This window comes from Micromys minutus (genome assembly GCF_963924665.1).
Source record: "Micromys minutus genome assembly, chromosome: 10".
Taxonomy (NCBI): domain Eukaryota; kingdom Metazoa; phylum Chordata; class Mammalia; order Rodentia; family Muridae; genus Micromys; species Micromys minutus.
Window position 1 is genome coordinate 33,766,167 of NC_137979.1, and position 27,791 is coordinate 33,793,957.

Below are 27,791 nucleotides of genomic sequence, written 5' to 3' on the forward strand. Positions count from 1 at the left end.
CTGATGAAATAACACGTGATTTCCCAAGAACTGAGCCTGAAAGGCACTGAAAGAAAGGGTCCTGAAGATATAGTCTCCAGCCTCAGCTGAGTTTTGCATCTTCCTGGGACTCAGAACTATGGGCATTGGACGGCATCTTCCCCAGAACAGAATCTGCCTCCCCACATACACACACAAGTTGGAAGGAAAAAGGTCCTTGAGGGTAAGGCTATGGGAACCCTAGTTCTTCCACCACAGGGAACAAATGCAGATTGATTTCCTGCTTCGAGTCCTTACTGCCCAGGAAGTTCTTGAGAGGTCCAGGGCCTTCCTAGACAGGCCCCACCCCTCAGATGGCAGCAACCATGGCTCATCCAGTGATGAAGAACCTTCAGAACAGGGCACCTCCTGAGTTGGCATTCCAACAGCCCATCCAGGACAGCTCGGTGGCCCAGCGGCCGGAGCTGGTCACCCGCAGTTTGGCTTGATCCAAGTGCCAATAGTGGTCATCTCTGAAGAAGATTATGGAGCCGTCCGGCCTTGGCAGGGCGCCGCTGACCTCCTCAGGGACCCCAGCCCAGTCCTGCAGGCTGCGGGGATAGTAGGGCTCCACTTGAATCCCTCCTCGAGCCAGCACGTAGTAGCGGGAACCCTTGAAGAGGACTAGACGACGCAGAGGCGGGAAGAAGAGAGCTGCGTCCGGGTGTCGGGGTAGACCACTTGCCCGGCAGAGCTGTGCAGACCCCCACACGGACTTTGTGCCCTGGAACCTCCAACAGCGATTCCCTGTGGGACACTGAGAGTCAGAGTGTGCTGGAGGCGTTCACTCATTGGCCCTCCATCCAATCTCTGTCACCCTGGTTCCTGCTCTTTCTAGTCGGAACCCTAGACAGCTAGAATCCTTGGAGCCCATTGTAGTCTAGACTTCTCCCAGCAGGTGTCAGCAGAGAGCAGAGGATGTGGAAAAAAACCCAGTCCCAGGCTAGGGAGGATAGGAAGGTGCTGAAATGGGGATGAGAGGTGTGAGCAGGATTCCCCGCCTGGGTGTGGATGGAGGATTGGGAATGCTTGAACTTTTCTCCACTCCACGACCCTTCAGTCGTTGCATGTTATCTGGCTTCCTCATTACACCCAAGCATTACTTTCCCTATCCAAGAATTACATGTTCCAAAAGCTAAGTGACATGTCAACCTAACACGGTCAGGATACCAGGGCAGACGCTGCCAGACTTTCAGCTGACTTCAGACTAGACATCAGTCCCCCCGCCCTACAGTCTCTACACGGGATGCCCTGGACACATGCTGCCCCCCAACTCTATCTCTGAAAGGAGTCTTTCTGGGCCACAGGTTCAACTTGAGATAGGGAGTTCACCAGGGACTCATTGTTGGGGGACCCTCACCTCCTTTCTCCTCAGGCAAGACACCCACCCACCACGTCTCAATCTCAACTGGCTCAGGGCTGGTACCTTTAAAGAAATAGAAGTCTCCATCTTCCAAAGACACTGCAGCGGCCTCAATACCAGGGGGCAGTCCGGGCCATCTTTTCTGTAGTGGATGAGGCTCTGAAACATTGCCGTCAGCTGTGACTTCCCAGAAGTGACTCCCTTTGAAGACATACAGTCGCCATTGCCCATCTGTCCCAAGACAAGAGGCATGAGGAAAGGCTACTGGCCTCTTGGTCATTTTGGAGGGAGGGGCTGCCCTAAACCTAGTTTCCCACACATGCTGAATGCAGGGGGTGGAGAGGTGGGCTGAGGGAAGTGGAAGTTCTTTGCTGGGTCTGAGCTTGTCCCTCCCCAAGGAAAGCATGTGACTTCAGATTTCTATATTCTAGATATCCCCATTTCTCACACTTTGTAATTCAGCTCTGGGCTCCTGGAGATGTGGAGGGTGGTAGAAAGACACCAGGCATGGCTGGGACCATCTTACCCACAGTAATGGCATCAAAGGAAGAGTGGCAGTATTTAGGTCCTCTGGTTTCCGGGCGTCTGCTCTGGGAGCTGTGGGGGTCCCAGGCCTCAAAGTCAGTGAATACCTTTCCGGGAAGTTGAGTGGCTACTGAGCGTCCCAGAGGCTTTCCTTAAGATCCAAAGAGAGAGAGAGAGGACATGGGTGGGAGCAGATGAAGGGCTCAAGACCCTCTGTCTGCTCCGCCTACGATCTGAGATGGGCTGAAGGAAAGAGTAAGGGACACGTGCTGCCCGGGTTAGTGGTTTTATCCAAGATCCTGAAACTCTCTCTCACTCGACAGCCCTGGAAAGAGTGACCTAAGATACCGCGAGAGTGGGAGACGGAAGGGTCTTGAGCTAAGGGCAGAGGTTTGCTCTTATAGATTGCTTGGAACTGGAGAGATAAAGCAGAACCCGCGGATATTAACATTTCAAGGGAGCTTTAGGCTAAGGAAGGATCAAGCAAGGAACTGACGGAATGGGGTTGGGGGTATCCTATCTGAGGAGCCAGAGTCTGAAGACCCCAGGGGCTGGAGGCTCACCATACAGGCTCTGCACCGCCAGCACATCGTCCCAGCTGAGCAAGGCGTCGCGGCCCAGCTTCTTGTAGTAGGGCGCCATGAGCGCACGTGGCGCGGGCGAGTGCGTGAGACCGAGCGTGTGGCCGATCTCGTGCGCCAGCACCACGAACAGGTTGCGCCCCCGGCGGCGGCTCAGGGACCAGCGCTCATCTCGGTCGAAATGCGCTTCGCCACGGCGGGGCAGGAAGGCGTGCGCCAGGGCGCCCCCTGAGAATAATGTGGAGGGTCAGGGCGAGCCAAGACCCTCCCGCAGGCATCAGCTCCCACCTTGCGGATGTAGTCTACTAAGTTCCCTCTCTAGAGTCTGATGGATGTAGGAGTGCGGGCAGGTGAGCAGATGACTGAATAGTGGATTCTTAAGAGGAAGTACACTGTAGATTCAGCTAGGGGCCAAACTGCCTGGGTTCCAATACTAGATTTACTTTTTACTAGCTGTGTGATGTTGGGCAGACAGCTTAACCTCTCTGATAAACTTCCTGATCCGAAAACGAGTATGATGACGAACTTCTTCCTTACAGGAATGAACGTGTGTCACACTTGGTTCTTAGTGCCTAGTCTAGGAATTATTAATATTGGTACCGCTAGAAGAGGGGTAATAAGGCTTTCTGAGGCTTCCTGACCTGGGTACTTGGTGTGTTCTGTTCAAGAGTCTGCAAATTTAACAGTGTGCTTCTAGGTGTGGAGTTCAAGGCCAGCAGGGTCTTATATTGGAGAAACTGGTTTTGGGTTGTTTTAAGTGCAAGTCAAATCAGAGGACAACTCGAGGGCAGCAAGGGCAAGCACCGTCACCCACCACCACCATCATTACCCTTTATTTGGACAGAGTCTTATTATGCCGTGTGTGTGTGTGTGTGTGTGTGTGTGTGTGTGTGTGTGTGTGTGAATGCATGTATGTTGCATGTGTGCCCATCTATGCAAGCCAGAGGTTGATGCTGGGATGTCTGTCACTTTTCTAACTTAAAAATACAACTCCCCACCTTTAAAAAAAAATCCTTTGTGACAGTGTCTTTTTGTAGCTCAGAGATCTTCCTGTCCCTGCCTCCCAAATGCTAGAATTAAAGGTGGGAGGGGGGCACACCCCTCATTAAATTATCTAATTTATTGTATTTTGCCTGCATGTATGTCTGTACCATGTGTGCCTGTGCCCTCAGATGCCAGGAGAAGGTGCGGGACTGCCTGGAACCGGTGTTACAGTTGTGAGCCACTGTGGATGATGAGAGCCAGAGTCAGGTTCCTCAGAGGAGCCGCCTGGGCTCCTAAGCGCTGAGCCAGCTCTCCAGGCCTCTCCACTTATTATCATTATATCGAGACAGGGCCTCTCACTGAACCTGAAGCTTGCCGTTTTGGCCAGATCGCCTGGCCAACGAGCCCCCAGGATTTTCCTATCTCCACCCCCCAGTGCTGAGGTTACATGTGCACCGAGAATCCGAACCCGGGTCCTCGCACCTGTGCAGCCAGGAGCCATCTCTCCAGTTCCGCGGCCCTGTGCCGGGGTTACAGGCGTGTGCCACCACGCCTGGCTGATGTATATAGTTTTGTGTAAACATGTGTCTTCGCCCCGCCAGGGCTTCTCTAGGCCTCATCACAGGAGTGAGCAGAGACAGTAGGCTCCTCAGTGATAGTCACAGGCACCTTTGGGTCCCCACAGAAATAACTAGATGTCATTTCCAGGACTTGCCCCTCATATAAACCTTCCGCTGACGCAGGTGACCCTGACGGAGGTCAGCAAACAGTACTGTGACAATGTTAGCCTAGGAGCTCATCAAGAGCCTTTCCGGCACTGCCTTCTCGCAGCCTTGGTCGGCAGGGACTGGCAAAGGCAGGAGGAATGTCAGCCGTATCCAGCACTGCTCAGCCTGCTCAGCTCTCACGGAAGAGCGTGAACAGCCCATAGTCAGATTCTGAAGGCCAGCGCTGAGCAGAATGGAAGAATGGCCCACACTACAGGGGAAGCCTTCATGCTGGGGACAAAGGAACCAGCCATGGCCATAATCTCTGGAGCTCCTGCTTATCGGGGACAGGGGAGGAAGGGGCTGATGGAGGCCTCAGGATATCTTAGGAAACTCTACTCTGGAGAACAACAGAAGCACCAGCCTGTCTAGAAGCAGGAACGGACAGGATCCCTGAGTGTGCTCCAAGAACCCAGCATACTCTAGAGTTAGCAAAGTGCTTTCCACACCAAACCTTATCCGGCTCTCCTTTCAGCCATAGGGTACACCTTGGGCAGGGCTTGTTGTTCTCATTTCATAGATGAGGTGATAGAGGGTCCTTTGAAGGAGAACTTAGTTTGGCTGAGCTTTCAAGAATAGAAACTCCATTGCCACCCCTAGACTGCCTTTCCTAGGCAGGCACCCCTCTTTGCTTGTGGGAGGAGGTTTTGTGACAGCACCTGGGCCATCGAAGGCGTTGGCCAGCCCATCATTGTGATCTCCTTGGAAGAAGGTGAGGCGGATGTCAGCAGGGCCTGTGGCTGGGGCCTCCCAGAACTCCAACGCTGAGACGTTACTCCACAGCTGGAAGGCGGCACGGACAGCCCCTCGAACAGCTGGCTCAGGCAGCCGCTCAGGCCAGTTCACCAGGCGGTAGGAAAGATGCTGCTTGTACCATTTGTTACCTGTCACCCAGAAAGGCCATGTGAGTCAGTGCTGCTGAGGCTGGTCCCCACAGGCCAAGCAGGATGGGTTGGCCCTGCCCCAGGGAGCCCTTGATCTGATAGGGAACATTCAACCTGTGTCCTGAGCAGCCTCCCATTTGATAGGAGGAAAGATAGGTCTCTGCTGAAAGGAGCTATCACCGTGGGCAGGCTACCCTTCCCCTGGAGAGTCTCTGATTTATTGGCCTGGGAGGTCAGCTGTTAGAGATGTGTAGCTTCTTCCTTGAAAAGACCCCCTTCAAGGATCAGTCTGAACCTCTGGTCTCAGGTCTTCTTCTTTTCCACAGCCTAGGCTGAGTCTGAGGAAGCTACATGCCTCTTGCTGACTGACAATCACTCTGAGGCCCAGCCTCAGTGTCCGGATGGAGAGACAGTGGGGGTCACTGAGGTCACAGCTGTGCCTGCCTCAGGCACTCTGTCCACCCTCACAGTCTCCTGCCACATCCCGGAGACTCCAATCTGCACTTGCCAGAACCTAGAGCCTGCAGCTGGCCAACAACCAAAATCCCCATATATTCCAGATCTTTCCTTAACCCCTTAACCTCCTCCCCATTTCTCTGGGGACTCTGGAGAGCTCCAAGTTGAAGACGATAAGAACAAAGGGTGTGTTTTTGTCACAGACCCAAAATAAGTTTCCATCTCTTCTTTCTTGAGTTGCTTTCCCTTTGGCCCAAACCTCAGATCCTCCCTGAGGGCTGGGACTCTGGCTTCTGCCGCAGCTCCAGGTCATTCATTACACAGGACCCATCTGCTGTTTGCTGCACAGCCAGGAGCTGAGTAGCCAGAATGTCTGGCTTCTGGGTTGGTCAGGAATGGCCTCTGGGTCCTGTACCCCTGAAATCCCGAATGGAAGCCTCATAGCTTTCAGGCAAGGTTCCCCAGGGGTGGCCCAATTTTGATGCCTGTGACCCCAGGGGAAGGTGCCTGCCTGCGGCTGCAGATTGAGAGAGGAAGTGAGCTGGTACGCCAACCCACACCCCAGCCCGGGACTGTACCACAAGCAACCCTCTCTGCAGAGATGCCAGGCCTAGACATCTGCCTAAACATCACTTGGTCGGGTCAAAGCTTAGCAAGGGCCGAGATATTTCCACAGATGGAAGGGAGGGTCCTTTTGACCTTCTCTACCCATGGAAGTGGGGGTGGGGTGTGCCCCACTCTATTCAAGGCAATGCTTCTCCTTGAGCTTGTTTGGCCTGGCAACCACCCAACTACTGCCTCTGAGCCAGTGACCAGTCCTTAGGGAGTGAAGAGGGAATTATTTTGAAGGAGGGAGGGAGACGGGGAAGGTGGAGGCAAGGCTTGGAGTCCTGAGGCGTCCACCCAGGCCGGTTTATTCTTTACTAAGAACACTCTGTGGCTTTCTTTAAATTCTCGAAGGGCACAGAACAGCTGCTCTAGGCTCTCTTACTCTTCCCGGACCACCATTGAGCCATCTCTCCAGCCCCCAAACCAAATCTTTAACCCTCTAGCATATGGTACCAGGTGGTTCCTTCTGCAGTTCCAACAGCCCCCCTTTTCACTCCCTGCCCCCAGGCAAGAAAGACATTTTAATGGCCAATGAAGGTGACAGGTCTCCAGAAAAGAATCCTCTGTGAAGTATGGTGGGGGGAAGGGTAGGGAGAATGAATAGAAACAGGAATGGGGGAGGGGGGAAGAGAGAGCTTTCCTTGGGAGAGACCAGGAAGGAAGGAACTGCCCGTGTGTGGGTAGGGTCAGAACTAGACCTAAACCCTGTCCTCTTTGACCTTGGTGCCCAGGAGATGCTGCCTGTTTGAGGCCCTATTTCAAGTCCTGCCTGAACAGGGCTGCTTTTCATGACAACCCCAGGCCCTCAGGATATGGTATTACCTGCTATGAACTCTCTTCAGGGTCCCAAAGGGACCAAGGAAGGGCAGGAGCTAAGAAGGGCAGGAATGGGAAAGCTAGAGGTTTGGGATGGGAAGGATAGTGGAGTCCTGATTCCCAGCAGGCAACTGATGATTGGACCGGTTATAGGCAAAATTGTAGTCGTGCATGTGCAAGCTCACAGGAATTGGTGAAATCTCTCCAAGCCTCAGTTTCCCCCTCCGTACAATGGTGTTGATAAAGCTAACTTTTGGAATGGTATGAGAAAACCATCTGAAATGTTACGGGGGGCTTAGAAAATGCCCACTTGCTTTGATTTCCTTTTCCAACTCCGATGAACCACCCCACTCCTCAACCCACCATCTCTGTGAAGGAAAGGTAGACTTCCCAACTCTAGGAACTAGAAACCAGCCCTGCAGCACAGAAGGGAGCAGGTACTTGGCCTGAGGTTTCTGATGCAGCACTTATGAGTCAGTATGCCCAGTAAAATTTGAACATGAAAATCTAAATACAGGCTGGAGAGATGGCTCAGCAGTTAAGAGCACTGACTGCTCTTCCAGAGGTCCTAAGTTCAAATTCCAGTACCCACATGGTAGCTCACAACCATGAGATCTGATGCCCTCTTCTGCTGTGTCTGAAGACAGCTACAGTGCACTCATATATAATAAATAAATAAATCTTAAAAATAAAGAAAATCTAAATACAACTCCTTATTGTTCATCTGAGTTCAAATTTAACTAGGCATCCTACATCTCTCTGGCGACCGGGTGTTTCAATCTTTTACCTATGAATGCACTCCGTTACATCCTACGTTGGGAACAGGAGAACGTAAGATGCAGCCAGAAAGAAGCATCCTCAGAACTCAGGCTCAAGTGTTTCTGTGCCTGCTCACTTCCTTCTCATGCCCACAGACCACCTTGCACTTGGTAGTCTGGGATGGCTCTCCTTTGCAGCCCAAGAAGGTCTGACCCTTGGGTGAGGGAGGAGGAGGGATCAGAACTGAATGTCAAGACTTGGTCATGGCAACTGATATTTGAGCCCCAAGCCTTGGGCTCCAGTGTCCTCTCTACTCTGGCCTACCATGAGCTTGTACCTTGGGCTCCAGTATCCTCTCTGCCATGAGCCTCCCTATTTTTTTACTTAACTCTTTTCATTCTATTGCCCAGGAACACAATGAGATGTACAGTATGCGGACACCAAGGGTCTCTTTGCCCCAGTGCCATGACCCTAGAGCTGACTGTGCATGACTACGGTCATTCAGAACAGGGGAGCCGGGGTGGATGGGCATGCAGATGTACCAGCAGTGTTAGCACATGCCTGGAAACGGCCACCCTGCAGCTGCCCACAATCTCCGTATGAAGATAAGGAAGACAAGACAAGAATACGTAGTTTGTGCGCAGTGAGCATAGTTGGTAAGAACAGCACAGTTAAAAGCGCGCACGGTCCAAAATGCACACAGTGCAAGCAAGTAAGCTTGAGAACCTGACAGAAAAACCTCATCTTGTGAGCAACCTTGAAAGTTGAAAAAATTGATCAGAGAAAAACTGATTTAGTCCAAAGAATCATGATACTAAAATTCCACAAATAAAACGTATTACTTATGGAAAATAGACAGAAAAACCAAATCTTCATAAATCTTAAATGGGTAGCATTTGACCCTGGAATATTTGATTGGGAGATGGGGAGGAGGAAGAGAGGAGAAGGAGGGAGAGGAGGAAAAAAGAGGACCAGGAGGGAGAGGGAAGAAGAGAAAAGAGAAGCAAGGAGGAAGGAGAAGAGAGGACCGTGACATAGGTCAGAGGCATCACTCATGGCTCTGGGTTCAAATCCCCCTCTGGAAAGGAAGTAGCAGGAAGGGAGGAGAGGGGAGGGAAAGAGAAGACAAGGGCAGTTCCCAACAGGAGGAGCTGGGCAGAGTACACAACAGGCTGCGATAAACACAGTAGGCAGATCCCCTGAGACAGAGACAGAAAGCAGATTAGTGGCTGCCGGGGCTGGCAGCAGGGCACAATGGGGAACTAAGGGCTAATGGGCATGGCATTTCCTCAGAGGATAACGAAAACGTTCTGGAAGGAGGGATTAGCTTGTGGTAATGGTTGGACAATTCTACAGATAAACTAAACCCCACTGAATTGGATACTTTAAATGGGTAAGTTGTATGGTCTGTTAATTTCATCTAAATAAAACTTTTTTTAAAAAATGCTATGGACAAAATAAAACTCAGCGGATCACATCTCCATCGGTAAGTGTTATGAAAAGAATAGACCTCTGAACATTAAGGAGATATAATTGACAATTACTGACAGCAGCTTAACTGCCCTGCATAGAAAACTGATCAGAGAATTGATCGGGCTTGATGAGGTTTAATCTGGAGAATATATGTGTAATGAAAATCCATCAATGCAGATATAATTTAAAGTTAAATATCTGTATTCGTGATTATGATCCTTGAGTCAAATTTTCCACCCCCAGGGAAGAGAGGCTTCTCCCAGAGTTCTCTCTCAGCTCAGCCACCATTTTGGCCACGGGCTCTTCTGGACACGGGGAAATCTCAACCTAGTCAGGTTTCAAGGCACTCACCTGGCTTTGCAAAGCGTTTCTTACGCCTCATTTTGGCTCTGTGTCCAGCAAGCAGGGTCTTGATCCTCTCTGTCCAAGTTGCATAACTGTCAGTATCTGCAACCCCGCAGCGTGGGCGTGTCATCTGGCGCAGTGTGGCCTGGTCCAGCACACCACTGATGGGCAGCTGGGATAGCCACTGGAACTCTCTGCCAGAAGGAATTGAGAGAGAGGATTGTAGAGGAGGGTCTGGGGGAGCTTGTATCTTGCACCCCTTACATCCCTCTGTCATACCTGATGGCTTTGCTGAACCGAGAGGAGACTGGAGCTTTGGAGCCCTGCTCACTGAGGTACCCATACTTCTCCAGGAATGCCTGGGGGGTTGGGGAAGGGGAGAGGACCATCAGAAATTCTCATCACACAGCATCCTTGTCTCCTCTTGTACAAGGGTTTGAGGCACATACATCCGGACCAGTTTCTCTTCCCTGTCCCAAGAATATTTGCAAAGGACAGCAGAGAAAGTTCTGGGATTATGAAGTCTGGACTAGCTGGAGGGTGGAGGGCAAACTACTCAACATCTTTGAACATCCAGCTTTCATATAATTTCCTGGCATTGTCGGAAACCCAGTAGGGCGTGCTGGACAGGGATGGGTTCTAGAGGCAGACTGGTCTGGGTTTTAATGCAAGCCCGTAAGTTACTACAAGTTTCTCGGCTACAGAGCAGTTATTAAGAACTTATACTTTCATGAGAACTGGTCACAAAAGCACTTAACATGGCTTCTGTCACAGGGAGGCACCCCACACTGAGCAGCTGGTGTACCAGTTATACAGCGTCCACATGCATCACGTGATGCACACGTGCAGCACCCATGTGCATTGCATTTGCTTTGAGACATCTAAGCGCTCTAGGAGCTGATCGGACCTGGCTCTGCCCTGCTTGGCCTTGCACAAAGTTGTCTGATTTCAGCTTCTTTTTAATCTAATTCTCCCAAAGGGCAAGGACGTTAAAGCCCTTTGACATTGAATACACTTACTTACGCCAACTTTTTTTTTTTTTTTTTTTACCTGATAGGACTTTCTAGAGAAGTATATTTTAAATTAGAAATCTGCAACTTCTCCTGTGAGAGCCTCTGGGGGAAGCGAACAATTATAGAATGTCCCATGGTTCCCCCGGCCTTTTATTGCCTGTGTGTCCTCACATACATGGAAGACATTCTCCCAGTGACCAAGTTCTTTGTGCCAGTTGAGAGAAGAGGGTGACTCATCACCTCACCCATCACCAGATCTAACCTCTGGGAGCTGGTGCACTTGGCTTCCTGCTTGCCTGGAGCATTGATAAAGTCCCATAAATCACACCCTGGATATGGTGAGAAATGTCCCTTCTCCTACCTCACTCTCATTTTCTTTCTTCTTGGATTTAATTTATCCCAGGCTGGCCTTGAACTCCCTACATAGGCAAGAATGACCTTGAATGAAGATAAATGGCCTCATTTCCTACCTTTCTCTCCTAAGTGCTGGGATTATAGATACTCACCACTGTGATGCTGAGGAGGATTGAATACATGCTAAGCAAGTATTTTACCAACTGAGTAGAACCAGCTCTTTAGCTGCTAGACTCTGTGACACAGTCTCACTATGTAGCTCTGGCTGACTAGAACTTAAGTAGACCAGGCTGGCCTTGAATTCACACAGATCTGGCTGCCTTTACCTCCTGGGTGCTGGGATTAAAAGAGTGTACCACCATAACCAGCCCCAATATCTTCTCTCTTGGCTTATCTATACAGTAATAATTTTCTGTTTTCCTCCTTCCTTACCCTCACCTTTCTTTGCTATATTTACCAACTCAGAACAATTCCAGCCATAGCTGCTGCCTTGAGTCACACACACACACACAAGAAAAAGAGGCCATATTCTCAAAGGACTGGCTGGCCTCCCCTTCGTGGATTTCACATCATCCATTTTGTATTTTCCATTCAGTTCATACTGTGAGCACAGCAGTTGGGAAGCAAGGGAAGAAGCCTCAGATACATAGCATGTTTGAGGTCAACTTGGGCTGGATTAGACCCTGTTTTTCCCCCAACCCCATTTAAAAAGAAGTAGGGGTTGGAGAAATGGCTCAGCATTAAGAGGACATATTGTTCTTGCAGAAGACTCAGGTTCTGTTCCCAGTGCCCACATGGTGATCCACAAACACCTGTAACTCTAGTTCCAGGGGACCTGAAGCCCTCTTCTGACCTCTGTGGGCTCCTGTAGGTGTGTGGTGAACAGGCAGGTGCATACGCATTCAATATTTTTTTAAAAACCCAAACAAACTGGCGCAGACCTTTAATCCCAGACCTCAGGAGGCAGAGGCAGGCAGGTCTCTGAGTTTGAGACTAGCCTGGTCTACGGAGTGTTCTAGGACAGCCAGGGCTATACAGAGAAACCTTGTCTCAGAGAGAGAGAGAGAGAGAGAGAGAGAGAGAGAGAGAGAGAGAGAGAGAGAGAGAGAGAGAGAGAAGAAACAATAGACAAAGAAATCAATAATAAAATAAAAGTAATTTAAAAACAACAACAAAAAAGCGAACAATATTCCCATCCATCTTTGGTAACCTCAACTGTTGGGCCTCCATCTGACACCTTCCTAAAGGAGCCCTCGTTCTGGACAGCAGAGCATTTCCCAACCCAGCCTTGTTGATTCTCTGATGGTTTGTTGTGTCTTAGCACTCTTGTTTTCTTCTTTTCCTCTGTAATGTACACAAATTTCAGACACATACTGGATTAAAGAAGCCCTAGGGTCTCAGTCAGTGAAATCATGCATTGTTCAAACAGACTTGAAGGTGAAGAATGTTTCTAACCTTGACTCTACCAGGTAACAGGACATTATTTTTTTGAGCTTCCATTTTTGGGTTTTTTGTTTTTTGTTTTTTTTTTTTTTTTTTTTTTTTTTTTTTTTTTTTGTTTCCTACAATGTGAAAATAACACGAACCTCGCCGGATCCTCAGGAGCACAGACAATGCCTACAGAGTGCAGTAGCACATGCCTGTGATCCCAATCCTCAGGAAGATGAAGCCAGAGGGTCTTTGGCTCAAGACCAGTTTGGCATAGTGAGTTCAAAGCTACCCTGGGCCACTTGGTAAGATGCTATCTTAAAAATAAATAATAAAATAAAGCAATGCACATTTGGTAGGGCGCCAGACACACTGCAAATGCCCAGCAAGGGCTGATGTCACTGGTTCTCTCTAGCAGGGAAAATTAACCGCAGGCTTGGGATACAGTCTACCTGTACCACCCTCCCCACACTCCTCCCCCTCCCCCACTCCTATCCTCCACCCCATCCCTCCACCCTAACCCCCACCCCAGTGCTCCGTTCAGGGACTGCTACCTGGCACTTGCCTCACTTCACCAGGTCCAGGCTTTCCTCCTTACCCCCTCCCTTTCTTTTGGTGTGGCTAGACATAGGAATTTACAAGGAAGCCCTTTAGCTGGACCAGTGACTTTCAGAAGATCAGGCCACAGGTCAGCCTGGCTGGTGGCACTCCCTTGTTTCTCTCCCCACAAACCCGCCCAGACTTTATCAGGGAGTTGGCTGAAGTTCTGGGACAGGGGGGAGGAGGGGAAGTTGTGTGGTGGGGGCCCTGTTTCCTGGCTGGGTTGCATTGCTTGGTACTCTGGCAATAAGCTGGGGCAGAGGCGGGTTCAGGGGTCGTTAGAGGGGAAATGCTGGCCTCTGCAGTGGCTTTGCAGAGCTGAATTCCCATTAAGGAGAAAGAGCACACGCCCAGGACACCAGCCAAGCTGAGGCACCAGAGAATGAGAAAAAGGCATTTTAAGAATGTGACATTTTCTATTTCCATAACGGCACTCAAATATTATAATAGAGATCATCCAGATTTATGGACTCTCATACTTATGCATAACAACACATATTTAGACATTTAAAATGGAGGGGGGGCCCTTGTTAGTACACTGAAGTTCTGGGCAGTAGAAGAGAAGGGAGATAAACAGGTAGACTTCTGTCCCTGAAACTGTCCTAACCCCTTTTGCTATTTTTCTCAGTCTCTCTGCCAAGCTTAGAGAAATGCCCAACCTTGCCTAGGAGAAAGATGGGCAGTAGGTTGGGTAGGTAACTGCTTGACAGTGGGGAATAAAAGAATCTCACAAGACCCAGACTGGTGGATGAACACCAGGCCTCCTTGCCCCTTTGGGATTGGAACCTCTCCTCTTGGCTTCCATTTTCTGAGGCTTGGCTTGTATGTCTTAGGGACTCTGAGCCTTATCCCTTCCCCCACTTTCTGAAAGCAGTGCCAGGCAGCTCCTCCCTTACCTTGAAGTTCAAGCAACTGTCTGTCTCTCTTCCCTGGTCTCTGTTGGCCTGTTCTCTCTCTTAGGGAGCCCAAGGCTAGATCTAAAGGGAAAGAAAGCCTTTAGGTGATTCACCCTGTTGTAGCCTAAAAACTTGTGCCAACATGCCTGACCCACCTTAAGTAAGGATGGTGCCACTTCCCTGGGGAGTCATTTCTGAATGTCCCTGGGAGTGGCTGTGATGCCTGGGTAAAATGAGCATGCTCACAGGCTGGGTGGGACTGCTGCTCTAGAGGATCTCTAGTATGGGTCCCTACTTGTCACGAAAGGGTGTGTGTCTAGCTCAGCCCGTTTGGAAGGGGAAATTCTGGCCATTTCTGAGCATGCTAATGAGACAGCGTCAAGAACGGAGTCACTGGACTGAGAGTTGGTGAGCCCCTGCTGCTGCTGTGTCCTCAGGGCTGTTAGTCTCTGGACCTCAGATTCCTCTTCTACACTCGACTGCATTAGTGCCCTAAACCTACCCCAGCCCTAGCCGTCGTTGTAGATAAACAGCAAGTGTGTATCCTCTGACAGAATTGCCTAACGACTCTGCCCCAGTAGACATCAAGTGGGAGACCATGGCCCAACTGCCCTCACCACTGCACCCCAAATTTAAGTGAGATGCTCTGGGAAAGCTCCAGAGAAGTCATCCCACTAAGAACAAATTTAACGTCTGTGGTCTCAGGGCTTTATTGGCAGAAGAGACCCTTGCCAGTCCACTCTAGTCATCAGCCTCTTAAACACTCCCTTAAACACTCTACGCATCCATTTCAGAAGGAAACAAAAAACAAAGAGGCTGGCAAGATGTCCCAGCCGGTAGACACCACTGAACCTGACAACCTGAGTCTGATCCCCAGGACCCATGTAGTGGAGAGAGAGAATCAACTCCTGAAGGCTATCTTTTGGCCTCCACAGGTGCATAGTATCACAATGGCACAAACGCACACACGCGCGCATGTGCGCACACACACACGTACACACACAAGAGCATACAAACCCATACAAGCATGTGTGTGTGCGCGTGTGCACATGCGCAAACACACACACACATTAAAAAATTGCAAAATGACAGATTTATGCAGAAACCATGCTGTTTTACCCATGAGCTATCTACCTTTCTTCCTTTTCTTTCTCTTGTCATTTCCTTCCCCCCCCCCCTTTTTTAGGCGGAGGTGTTGTTTCTCGAAGTGCTGGTTGGCCTTGAACTTGCAGCAATCTTCCTGCATCTATCTCCTGAGTGCTGGGAACCGCCACACTGGGCTCCAAATCATATTCTTCTCCATGGTTTCTGTTTCCACACAGACACACGGTGGGTGGGTCTCACTGATCCCTCAGGTGCACCTCTAGCTATTAGCCAAGTTGGGATGTAAGGGACAGCAGCTGGTGTCCTTGCCTTGATGTACGAAAAGAGGGTCTCTGGCGACCAGGAGCATAAGCAGTCTTTCAAATCTGTGGAGCTTTCTAGATGTTATGCCTCCTTCAAACCTTATGGCCACCTTGCAGGAAGATAGCAAGCACAGGTAAACTTATTTCCATGTTAAAGGACAGTCGGGGGAGCAGGTACCATTTGAAGTGAGTCTACCTAAGGACAGGTAGAACCAATAGTTGAATCCAGACCCGCTGAGAACTGGCCAAGGGGTTTTGCTGACATCTGTTATTAGTGAATGACACTGTAGCTTTTATGTGGCGGTGTGGAGGGACGGGGTAAGCAGCTCTCCCAACCTGGACCGGGAATAATGACTCTCAGATATACCAGAGGTGAAACCGGGGTTTTCTTCTGCAGGAAGTTGGGCAGATAAGAGAAGCTGCTTGGACAGTGGACTCCATTGTTGCCAGATGAAGCCTAGGACAAATTTCTAGGCACACCCTAACAGATCATTTGACAAGCCACAGGTTTCCAACAGTACTGGACCATGTCAATGTCTGTTTCAAGAATGTTTTTCTTCCCTGGCTCCTGGTCTTGTGTGTGTGTGTGTGTGTGTGTGTGTGTGTGTGTGTGTCTGTGTGTGTGTGTGTGTCTGTGTGTGTGTAGATCAGCCCAGCCTCCTCCTGTGGATTGGTCCTAGGTTTTTCCCTCCCATCTGTCTGACTCCTCTCCTTGACCCAGTCCTTCCATTCACAAGGTTCTATCCAGGTGTAGCCTGGATAACATCTGACATGTTCTTTCTTTTTAATCCTCAGGTGAGATGGAAATTACTGGCTGGCTAATCTCCATCAAGATCCAGTCTTATTCCATCCTTTTCTTTAGGGACAAAGTCTGACTTTAGCTAGGCAGGCCTTGAACTATAGATCCTCTTGCCTAAGCCCCCAAAGGGTTGGGATTACATTCTTTCTAATGCAGAACTGCCTTTTGTGTGGACATGGTTCTTACTAGATTTGCAGGGCTAAATTCAGGGTGCCAGAGAATGCCCTAGCCATGACTGAGTTTAAGGAGAAGCTCAACATACTCTCCTCACTGGGGTCCTGCTTCCATCCCACAGCTCGTAGATATTTTTATTGTTGTTGTTGTTGTCAAACCGGGTTGATAAAGGCTTTTCCACCAACTTGTGGTCCTCTGCGATCCTTTGGGACCTCTTCTTCTATTTCTATTTACTCTTTATTCATGAGTCACTATGCTGAGCTCTTGGAAATGGCTTCCACGCCCAGGCTTCTAGTTTCTGACTCACAAAAGTCAAATGAATGGCTCTGGGGTATGAGAAAGACACTACATCTTGGCGTCAATACTCCACAGAAGCCTAAGGAAGTCTCCAGAGAAATAAACAGTCCAGCTTCTTGTAGCGCACAATGGGGGCTGCCGTGCAGATATGAGGAGGTCACTGAGTGGAAGGCAGGTCATGGGATTACTTAGTAGTCTGCTTGTTGTAAAAAGATCCAAACAAAGCTGAGGGTAGACAGGTCCCTTGGGAGAGTCTGTCGCCCAACATAGACAGAACATGGTTGGGAATGGGGGCCAGGGTGGTGATGTCATGAACTCAGTCTTGCAGCTCAGTGCTGGGGGACCTTCCTACTTAGGAGTATTGTGTGTAGCTCTAGTTCTCCTGAGTGCACAACAATGAACTTGTTCATAAAGTTTTGAAAGCAGTAAATCTCCTCCCAGGCAAAGCCCACTCTGGAAAACCCTTAACTTTATCGCTCTGTGTGCACACAGGGAAGCAGACAGATACCCTGGATACAGGAACAGATGTGACAGACATTCAGGTGGACATGACCTACAATCCCAGCACTGGGGAGGCTAAAACAGGAGAACCAGAAGCTTGATTGAGGCCAGCCTGGGTACAAAGCAAGACCCTGTCTCAATAGAAACAAAATAGAAACTCCAAATTAAACAAAAACTACAGACAGGTGTGAACACATAGGCAGGTGCTCCGGCCTGGTGTGTCTGTGCTGGAGATAAAACCCAGGCCCTTCCACATGCTAGATAAGTAGATAAGCATTTTACCCTTACTTCAAATCCCAGCCGTTTTTGTTATTTATTTATTTGTTTATTTGTTTGTTTGTTTGTTTATTCATTCATTCATTCATTGGAGACTTTTCTTTTTTTGGAGAAGTTTCTTGTAGCTTTACCAGTCCTTGAACTTGTTATGTCTCCTTGAATTCAGGGACATAAGCATGCCTCTGCATCCTGAGAGCTGGGAAGAAGGTTATATGCCACCATGAAGCCATTGGTTGTTGCTTTACTGTACTCTTTATTTTGTTTTGGGTTTGGTTGTTTGAGACAGGGTTTCTCTGTGTAGTCCTGGCTGCCCTGGACTCTCTCTGTAGACCAGGCTAGCCATGAACTCAGAGGCCTGCCTCTGCCTTCTGAATGTTGGGATTAAATGTGTGTGCCACCATGACTGGCTTTGTTCTGCTCTTTATTGGGTTAGAAATGTTCAAACTCTCCAACTATCCACAAAAATCCACATTTTAGGCAGAGAATCCTGGTTTTGTAGTCTCAGCTTTGGGGGAGACTAAGACAGAAGGGTCACCACAAGTCTGAAACCTGGTGGAGCTTCATAATGAATCTGAATATAAAGGTAGCCTGGAGCTACAGAGTGAGACTTTGTCTTTTTTTTTTTTTTTTTAAGATTTACTTATTTATTATATATAAGTACACTGTAGCTGTCCTCAGACACACCAGAAGAGGGCATCAGATCCCATTACACATGGTTGTGAGCTATCATGTAGTTGCTGGGATTTGAATTCAGGACCTCTGGAAGAGCAGTCAGTGTTCTTAACCATTGAGGCATCTCTCCAGCCCCAAGACTTTGTCTTAAAAAAAAAAAATTAAAAGCCCTCAATTCCCACCTTCAAAGGAAGAAGAAATCCCACCATATCTTACATGATTTCATTGATGCCGAATGTTCGGAATATATAAATATGTAGAGGCAGATCTTTTCCAGGCTTGGTTTTGTTCTGGGCGTATTACTTCCTTACCCTGTCTCAGTACATCCTTAACCTACTTTAGTCTATTTACAGTTATTATTACACCAATATAATACTTCCCACCAGACACATTCCGTTTCCCACTTCACACCAGACACTCCCAATTTGGTAATCTATTACGGCTCCACAGCACGATTTCCTTTCCTACCCTAACCCCCTTGTTTCTTGTGCTATTGTCAAACATCTTGCATGAGGGTGTTACAGAATCCAGTGTACTGGGTTATTTAGTCAGTTGTCTCTTAAGGAAATTCCAGTAAGGGACCACTCATTCTATGTCCTCTCATTTCTAAGTTTTGGTCTCACTAGACCAACTTCAACACTCAAGCATGGTATCATTGCAACCTCCCACGGACATCTGGGGGATTCAACTTTTGTCTAGTCTGGGCCGGACCTCTAACATCTTCTAGACCCGCTCAATTTCCAAACTTTTGTTTTCTGTCTCCAGGCATATACCAGTTGTCCTGTGGTAAGCCCCACATTGTCTCAACTTGCACAGGCCGGGGAAGCCCTCAGGCCAAGTCTACAGTGAACCCCACACAGACTTACAGCACCCCCCTTGAGCCTAGTTCCCTTCCTGGTGACATACTGCTCTGATCGATCCAGCTGCTTCAACAGCTCTTAAACTCTGGATTTCACCACCTCAGTTCAGCTGGACTCTGGGCTCTGCCTTTGGTCTACTTCCCTGTACCGCAGTCACGGAGCTGTGTCCAAGCCAAGAACTGGAGACACGGTGGGCTCACCCTCAGAGCTCCCATTCTGTGAGGGCTGTATTTCCCTCAGTGACCAAGTACTCTGGTTGAGAGCCAGGGTGTGAGACAACATCCCCGGACATTTTGGAGTTGGGGAGAAGCTAGCTTGGTGTGCCCTATCTGAGACTTTGATCTACAGTATCTGTGAACTTTAAGCATTCCTTTATTTCACCAAGTCTTGGAGGGTAGTTCTGTTTTCTGTTTTGTTTTCAATTTTTTGATACAGGTCTTCATTTATCCCAGGCTGGCCTCAAACTCACTATGTAGCCAAGGATAACCTTGAATTTCTGATCCTCCTGCTTAGATCTTCCAAATGCTGGGATTACAGGTGCGGGTCATGGTGTCTGATTTTTATGAGACATAATTTGTCATAGCCACAGTTACTGCAACACTGTTAGGAGCTGCAGCGCTCTGCTGCCTGTTGGTCAATGCTGAAAAGCATTGTCTCACAAGTTTTGTTCTGTGTTGTAGTTGTTGGAGAGCTGAGCTCCAAAGCTGAAGCTCAGTGCTCTAAGATAACAATACAGATAATTCTAACGTCAACAGCACTGAGAACAACTTCTTTGTACAGATTTCTTCCTAAGTACTAGGTACTGGGCTGAATGTTTACGATACATAATTTCTATGAAACCATGCAGCAAGCAATCTTGTGAAACAAGCACTATGGGTGCCTACTGGTTAAGTGACTTACCCTGGTGTACATGCAGGTCTGGCAGCCCATGTAAGCAACAGACATTTAACCATGCACAGAAACACAGACTCACACACACAACTTATACACACTATACATTTCCAGAGCATGTATACCTTTAAAACATTTCTTTTTATACTCAGAGCTTAAAATCCCCTTTACCCAATTTATGTTAAACAAATCTAAAGTGACTCAATCTGCTAGGTATTAAGTTTCCCAAGCATACCCCAAGATGAAATTCTCACCATCTGGGGCCACCACAGGCATGGGCAGCAGAGATACGGTCTCTGTTCCTCTGCCAGGGATTGCCTAAGGGGAGGAGGGGTGGGACTCATAGCAAGACTTGGCTTTGTAGGCAGAAGCCTTCTCCTGGGACCTTATGACTCTTGATGCTGTAAGAGTAAATCCAGATAGACAAGTATATCCTTGTATGTGAAAGGGGAGAGTTGCCTCCTCTCTTGCAAAGGGAAGAGCTGGATGAGTGGAAGAGAGGATTACCTGTTAAGACAAGGTTGTTTCCAGACAGTCCCAGCAGTGACGGGAGCTAGTGAAAATGGAAGAGGCAGGGCAGGGGAACAAGTCCAGGTACAGAAGCTGGACTCAAATGCTGAAAGCTTATCCACCACCCCACCTCCCACCTCTTCTTACAGCAGTGGAGACCTAGGTCCTATTCTTGAGAAAAGAAACAGATGCTTCTTGGTGTGCGTGAAATTGTTGCTAGTACAATCACCACGTGGAAAACACAACACCCTTACACCGATCCCACTTCTCCGTATGAAGGTTCTGCTATGCTACCGGCGCCAAGCAGAACTGAGGAAAGTGAAATGAGAAATCCTTTGAGGTTTACCTCTGTCTCTTCTCCTTTTCTCACTTTTGGTCCAAAGACACTATTTAAAGCTTCCCGACGCTTGCCTCTGGAGACTGTCCCCGCGCGGCTAGTTTTGAGCAGTTTAAAAGGCTTGCTTTCCATAAGCAGGAAAGCGCAAGCCAGGAGGCCACAGTCACTCTGGTCAGTCAGCAGTGCCCTCTGCACTTCACCCAAGGTGTGGGGTATTTGATGGGTGAGCAGCTGGTCACCCCAGCTTAGCGGTAAAGGTGGGGTTCTCTCCTGGACCTAGCCTGCCTGTCCTGTCTGGTAGCTGCGTCCAGACCCTGCCGGTCAATACGGGATTGCAGGCCTGTGTGGTCCTAACAACTCTGGTTTAGGGAATAACTCTGCCCGTCTCTTTCTCTGTAAGCTGCCAGGGCAGAGGGGACTGCGGGTGATGTCCTCCTCTCCGCCAGTCACACCCCGTACCTCTGCCTCCTGGCGCAGCTCCGGGTGTCCGTGCCGGGTTGGCTGTGCGTCCTGGCAGCCCCACAGCAGCAGCAGCAGGACGCTCAGCAGGAGGCTCACGCCAGCCACCATCGCTGCTGGGCAGTGGTGGTCAGCTGTGCCCGACTCCCACAGATGCCAGTTCGTCGTGACTTGCGTGAGGACCCACCAAGTCCCCAGGCTCTCTGGCGCCTGGCTCCGCCGCCGCCCGAGGTAACCCCGCACCCGAGATGCCTGCCTACGGGTCAGTCAGCCGGAGGACCGAGGGGGCGGAGAGGGGCGGGAGTGCGGGCCGCCGCCCCACCCACCAGCCCCCGCTGCCAGCCCTAGCCTCTTCCGCTGGCGGTGTAGCCTCGCCCGGCTCCAGCTCCGCTGCATCTCTGCTTGCTCCTAGGCTCTCCAAAAGGGCGCAGGAGGATAGGACTCCTAGTCCTTAAGTTATCTAAGATTTTGGTAAAGAGGGGTGCTGGCCTATTCGAGGCCTATTTCAGTCAGGTGAGGGGCGAGGCGCATGACTGTGGGAGGAGAAGTCAGGACTGGGGTCAGAGAGCTGGGGCTTGAGTTTGAGATGGACTCCTTTGGAAATGCTGAGTTGCGCTCCAGCCACCAGCAGGCTGTGTTGTCTCGTCACCTTTTCTGAACTTTTTATCACGGGGAATTGGGGATAATACATAGATCTTGGGGTTTGAGGGAAGTTTCAATGAGATCATGCCTCATGAACATTAGCAAGCATGCCTGGTGCCTGCTATCAGACAACACAAACAGCAAGGCACAGTGGTGCCACCTGTGGAAAAGGACCATCCACTTCAAGTGTGGCTTTCTTCATCAGTAGAAGAGTATGTGGCATTTAGTTCCCAGAATAGCATGAAAATGAAGGGCACACACAGAAAAGACTCTGTATCTATACAGTGTGTAAGAAGGAAGAGGAAAGATTTCTCCGACAGCCTTTGCTACACACATACTGAGCAAAAGTGTCTATCTCTGAGAGCAAGCGCAGGTTGCTCTCATATATGAAGTGCAAATGGACCCAGGGCACTCGGACTTCATCTTTTTGGGATTAGATGAGGGTTGTAAAAATAATCTGGACTCTATTAAACGCTAAACAAACAAACAAAAGGTAATACAGTGTTGTAATCCCGAGGGCAGGGCCTCAACTGCCCTCAAAGTCTTGTGCTTTTAGAAAGACACAGCTAGGGTTGAGGGATTGGAAACAAATCTTTGCCTACACATCTCCATCTTATAAACAGGCATTCCCAGTGGCACTAACTGGACACAGCATCCTCTTCCCTCACACCTTCCAACTCACCAGTGAGAAGGGGCCACCCACATCTGAGGAGACTGATTAGAGGCAAGCACTCTTTGGAAAGACTGGGAAGACAGATGAGAAAAAGTCACCCTTCCCTTGGACAGACAATCCCTGAGCCAGGGGGCATCTGGGAGCAGAGTTGGGGATGGGTTTGCTTAACTATGCTGGGGGGGGTAACAAGCATGGGGGGAGGAGGGGGAGTCTCCTCAGAAGTAATACCTGGGGCTTGAGCCTTGTCCTCTGAGAGCTTTCTACCTACAAGGTCTACAATGTAAATTCTCAGCTAGGAACAGAACAAAATGTGGATAAGCTTTGGTGGCCCATAGAAGACATTCTGAAGGAGAGTGGGAGAGAGTTGCTAGAGAGCAAATAAAAGTATAGTCCTCAGCTAAACTTCAACATCACATTAACAGTTGTCTAATATATGTGGCTATCATGTGGTATGTGGGACAGGCATACTAAAAGTGATTCGTCTAGACCAAGTTCAGCTGGGAATCCTATAATTTAACCGGTAACGGTAAGGTATGCCTATGGATTATGGGTATGACCACAGCATATGGCGGTCTTGGCTATGGGTGGATTCTAACAGGTTCAAAAATGCTTCTTTGGCTCAGAGAGCTTTGGGCAAGTAAGGGAGTCCTATCTGAGAGGAGACTCCAAACTCAAGTCCAGTCTGCACCTGCCAATTCTTTCTCCATCTTTTCTGGCACATCCCAGAGAGTCCATTGGCTACACTAATAAGAAAGGGGAAGAGGGAGCTGTGGGTCTCTAGGTAACCAAGCATCTGGAGGACTGCAGGCTTGGATTTCTATGGACCCCTGGTTAATCCCATTCATGGACCTTTCACACTAGTACCACTGTTGATTTTAGGAGTTACCTTGTCCCACTTTACCCTGTCTCCTATGCTATTAGGAGAAAAGACAAATGAACAAACAAACAACAACCCCTCCCCCTAAACCCACACGTATCAGACACGAGCTAGAGTGGTGGTTCAGTGGCTAAGAGCACTGGTTGCTCTTGCAAAGGACAGTAGTTCAAGTTCTAGCACTCACATTGGATGGCTCACAACTGACTGTAGCCGAAGCTCCGGATCTGATGCACTCTTCTGTTCTTTGAGGGCATCAGCATTCGTGTGCACACACTCACACCTGTACACACACAACTAAAAATGAAATACTTTAAAATAAAGATTTACTTTTAAAATGGTAAGAGTATGTATGTATGTGCACCACATGTGTGCAATGTCCTTGGAGGGCAGAAGAGAGCATCAGATCACCTAGAACTGGAGTTACAAACAGTTGTCAGCTGCCACGTAGGTGCTGGGAACCAAACCCGGTCCTCTGCAAGAGAAACTAGTGCTGTTAACTGGGAAGTCATTTCTCCAGTCCTTAAACTGTATCTTTAAGGGGTGGGGGAAGTCAGGTGTGGTGGCACATGCCTTTAATTCTAGCACTCGGGAGGCTGAAGCAAGCAGCCTCTGTGAGTTCAAGAGTAGGCTAGGCCACAGAGCCAGTTCCAGGTCAGCTAGGGCTACATAGAAAGTCCCTGTAACACCCTTATGAGAAAGCTACAATTCTCTGCATTCTTCTTTTTTTTTTTTTTAAAGGCACCTGAGGCTTGGATATTCCACCATTTGCTCGACATTACTGTTCTAGTCTTGCAGGCAGGATTCTAGAACAATGAACTCTATCACACATCAAGTGAAGTGCATAAAATGTGGTTCTTAGGTTCTTCACAGAAGCGCTCACTAAAATTTCTGATTCTTGGGCTGGGCTATATCTCAGAGGTTGACTGTTTTCCCAGCAATCATAAAGCCTCAGGTCCAGTCTTCAGATCACCTCCTTCCCACTTCCGGAAACCTTCAGATTCCTGAGCCTTACTGCAGACTTAACAAAACACCAAATACTCAATACCAGCGGCCAAGAGGAAACCAGCTCTGAGTTTTTCAATGGTCTGTGTTTTGACTCCTTTCTACCTCATCCTTGCTGAGTGGTTCCCAATTCTGATCCAGCAGTGCTGTCCTCTTCAAAGAGAGCTGCCTCCCCTCCCTTCCTCCTGCAGAAATTGGGGTTTGGCTTAGCTCCTGAGAGCCTCCCAACCATCCCAGAGTGGACAGGACTCTGGCACTCATGCCAGGCCTGGGCATACTGTATGCCAAGGGAAGTGGCTATCAGCAGCCGTTCCTCCTGTTCTGGCAGAAGGTCACAGCAGGCCCCTGAATCAGGCAAGACCTATAAACTGGAACAAGGAACTTCTAGGCCTCAGTTTCTCCCTGTATAATAACAAGAACAATTAGCTTTGTCTTTGCCCTTTCCTCCTCCCCAGGAAGTATGCAGAACACAAAGTAGATTCTATCAGAAAAATTCCAGGTTCCCAAGAACGGCATTCGCAGGAGGACCAGCCTCAAGGAAACCCAAGAATAGGGGAAATCTGAGGAATAAAGACAGGAGAGGAGCCAGAGTGAGCTGGAGAGGCTTTCCCTGGGATGGTGAAGGCTTTCGTGGAGATAGTCAACTCCTCTCAGCAGTGGCCTCTGAGTTTTTAGTGATGCAATTCCCTACTTTCTAGTAATTACTTATGCCTATCACAGAAGGAAGTCACCCTGCTCCAGCACAGTGGACAAGGCATTCTCAGCTTGGGGCACCTTCACAAGTGCACCTGCCTATACTCTCTTGGCTCTCTGCCCTTGTCTCTGTCTCTCTCTGATCTGGAAAAGCAAGACATTTGGAATGAGACAGACCTGGGTTTGAATGTTGGCTTTTTTAACTTGTGTGACCGGCTCTGAGTGTCTGCTGTTTCTCAAGTAGGACAAAGAGAATTCTTGTCTTTTTTTTTCCCCCATTCCCCTGACATGAGATGAGAAGTGAGCAAGATATTTAGTAACCTGAATCCTGTCAAGTCCCGACTATGGGTTTCACAGACACAAGTGTCCACCCATGTACTGTGCAGTTTCCACACCTGGACCATATTCCAGAGAACACACTGCAGAACAATCACAGTACTTACTCACTAAGCAGTGCTCAGCTCTTAGCAACTAGCAACCCCACTGCCTCATCCCCATCACTGCAAAAAAGAAAAAAAGATCAGCTTTTTCTTGGTTTGTTTTTTACTCACACCAGGACCCTGGGGATGTGCAAGGAACACAATAAAACAAGGGCCAATCTGGCACCGTGCCCCACTTCCCTTCCACATAAAGGCTGTCTGCCCGCCAGGCATCTGGCCTGCAAGACCGCCAGGGCTGTGACTTGCTCAGCATCTGCTGCTTTTCTTAAGAGACCTGCTAACAGGAAAGTGTCTGGTTCCTTTCCACCCCAAACAGGAAGCGCCTGCCATGGTGGGAGGACTGAGTAGCCCCGTCATTTATAAGGAATATCTGGCTGCAGCTGGGAGGCCTGCTCTCTAGGAAGGCCAGAGGAACTGGCTCCCAGGAACATCTCCCTTGGAACGGGCGGAGTGCTGACAATGGCTACACGATGCCTGTGGCACTTGGCACAGAGCAGCTGCCATTCTTTCAGCAAACACTCACGAGACACTCACTTGTGACCCATGGGAGACATAGGACAGTTCTAGATAAGCTCTTCAAGACTGAGGGGTGATACACAAGCCAGAAAGGCAGGTCGTTTCTGTGTGGTGGAATTCTTATTTATGCATTCATCACACACAGGTTTCCCCTCACACCATCTTCCTTTATTAAAAAAAAAAAAATCAAACTGTTGGGGTTAGAGAGATGGATGGATTAGTGGTTAAGAGTACTTGCTGCACTTCCACAGGAGCTGGTTTCAGTTCTTGGCACCCATACTGGTAGCTCCCAATCATCTTTAATTGCCCAGGTTCACGGGATCTAATGCCCTCTTCTGACCTCTGCAGGCATCAGGCATGTATCAGGCACATGCATACATGCAGGCAAAACACCCAATACACATCAAGTAAGGATAAATATTAATATGTAGCTGCTGGCGACGTGGCTGACACAGACCCGTGCTATCCCCACTCCTCCATCGAGGATGACTTCAACTATGGCAGCTGAGTGGCGTCGGCCTGTGTGCACATTCGCATGGTCTTTCTCAGAAATGTCTACAGCAACCTCTCTGCTAGTTCTTCTAACTTCAGTGACCTCTGCCCTGTTCCTGTATTCCGAGGCTTTGCATACATTTGTTTATGTGGTGTTTGCTCTTGGATCTCTGGGCTTGACCTTTGTGTTGACTTTGCACAGACACACGCATTACCTCTATTTGCTTTTTGCATTCACACTGTTGGAAGCCCTGACTGTGGCAAACTGTCGTTACTTTCCATGATGATCTGGCTCCACAAGCTTTTATACTGACTACTGCAGTCTTGCTTGGCTTGACGGCCTATACTCTACAATCAAAGAGAGATTTCAGCAAATTTGGAGCCGGACTGTTTGCTTGCTTATGGATTTTGTGTTTGGCAGGATTCTCTAGGCACCTTCGTCTTCTGTGGACTCATCATCTATGACACACACTCGCTGATGCACAGACTCTCTCCTGAAGTGTTAGCTGCCATCAGTCTTTACTTGGGTATCATCAGTCTCTTCCTGCACCTGCTGAAGTTTCTGGAAGCAGTTAATCAAAAGTAACGGAACAGTATTCAGAGACAGTTTTATTATGAAAGAAGCTTGAATTATACTTAAATATTAAAAGCATTCGTGATCTTTAAAGAAAAGAATAAATATGCTTCATTTTTTTATAACCACTGGTTTAAGTATTGGGATGGGCACTGGAGGTTCAGAGAGAAATATGTCACACATCCACATAACAAACTAAAACAAAATTGGAAAGCCTTGAAAGCCACAGGATCTCACTGTGGCTTGGGTTTGACAGAGGCTTTGAGCAATTACTTTGCTTGGTGTCTCCCATGGGTCCTGTAGTCCACTGTGTTTTCAGAACAGCAGCCAGAGAAATCCTGGTGAACAGGTCACACCTCTGCTCAAATAGCTCCCTCTGACAGCTTCTCCTTTCATTCTATATAAATCTAGTTGTCTGTGGTAACAGGACTATACCAGACATGAACCAGAAGGACAAAGGGAGGGGTGGTTTATGGAGCCAGGGATCAGGGCTCTGAACACTGACCATCTTCAAGAGGCAAGTACTAAAGTCCAAGTCACCAGTGGAACCTGAAGCCCTTCTAACTCCCTGAGGAATAATTTCTTCTTCTTACGTTTCTTCTCTCATCTGATTTCCTATCAAGTTTCCGATGACAACCTCTGGGATTTTTGTTTGTGTGCACATGTTTGGTATGTGTATAAGTATATGTAGGTACATATGTATATGTAGAGGTATTGTATGACAGACTTTCCTGGGAAGACACAACAAACACATCTACTTGTAGATTGTCCTGAAGCTGTTTGTATTTTAATGCTAATTCTACTTCCCCAAGAAGGGCTGCCTAGTCAC

The 27,791-nt window shown here is 48.7% G+C and overlaps 1 protein-coding gene and 1 pseudogene across 3 annotated transcripts; one reads left to right on the plus strand and one right to left on the minus strand.

The window, feature by feature from the left end:
- Positions 1-370: 370 nt before the first annotated feature.
- MMP28 (matrix metallopeptidase 28) lies at positions 371-21,275 on the minus strand (the record flags this gene model as incomplete). 2 transcript variants are annotated; one of them, XM_080924254.1, is made up of 8 exons in its annotated part: positions 21,054-21,275; positions 9,860-9,939; positions 9,587-9,774; positions 4,898-5,122; positions 2,470-2,715; positions 1,908-2,057; positions 1,445-1,582; positions 371-765 (listed from the first exon to the last, which is right to left on the minus strand). In XM_080924254.1, the coding sequence occupies exons 1-8, from the start codon at positions 21,162-21,164 to the stop codon at positions 371-373; spliced, it is 1,533 nt and encodes a 510-aa protein (XP_080780380.1). In that variant the 5' UTR covers positions 21,165-21,275. The 2 variants fall into 2 exon arrangements, with proteins under 2 accessions (XP_080780380.1, XP_080780379.1); XM_080924253.1 differs by having other exon boundaries at positions 1,445-1,612.
- Positions 21,207-26,974, plus strand: LOC308425196 (protein lifeguard 4-like; annotated as a pseudogene). Its single transcript has 2 exons — positions 21,207-21,315; positions 26,328-26,974. The product of its transcript is annotated as a protein lifeguard 4-like (transcript).
- The last annotated feature ends 817 nt before the right edge of the window (positions 26,975-27,791 follow it).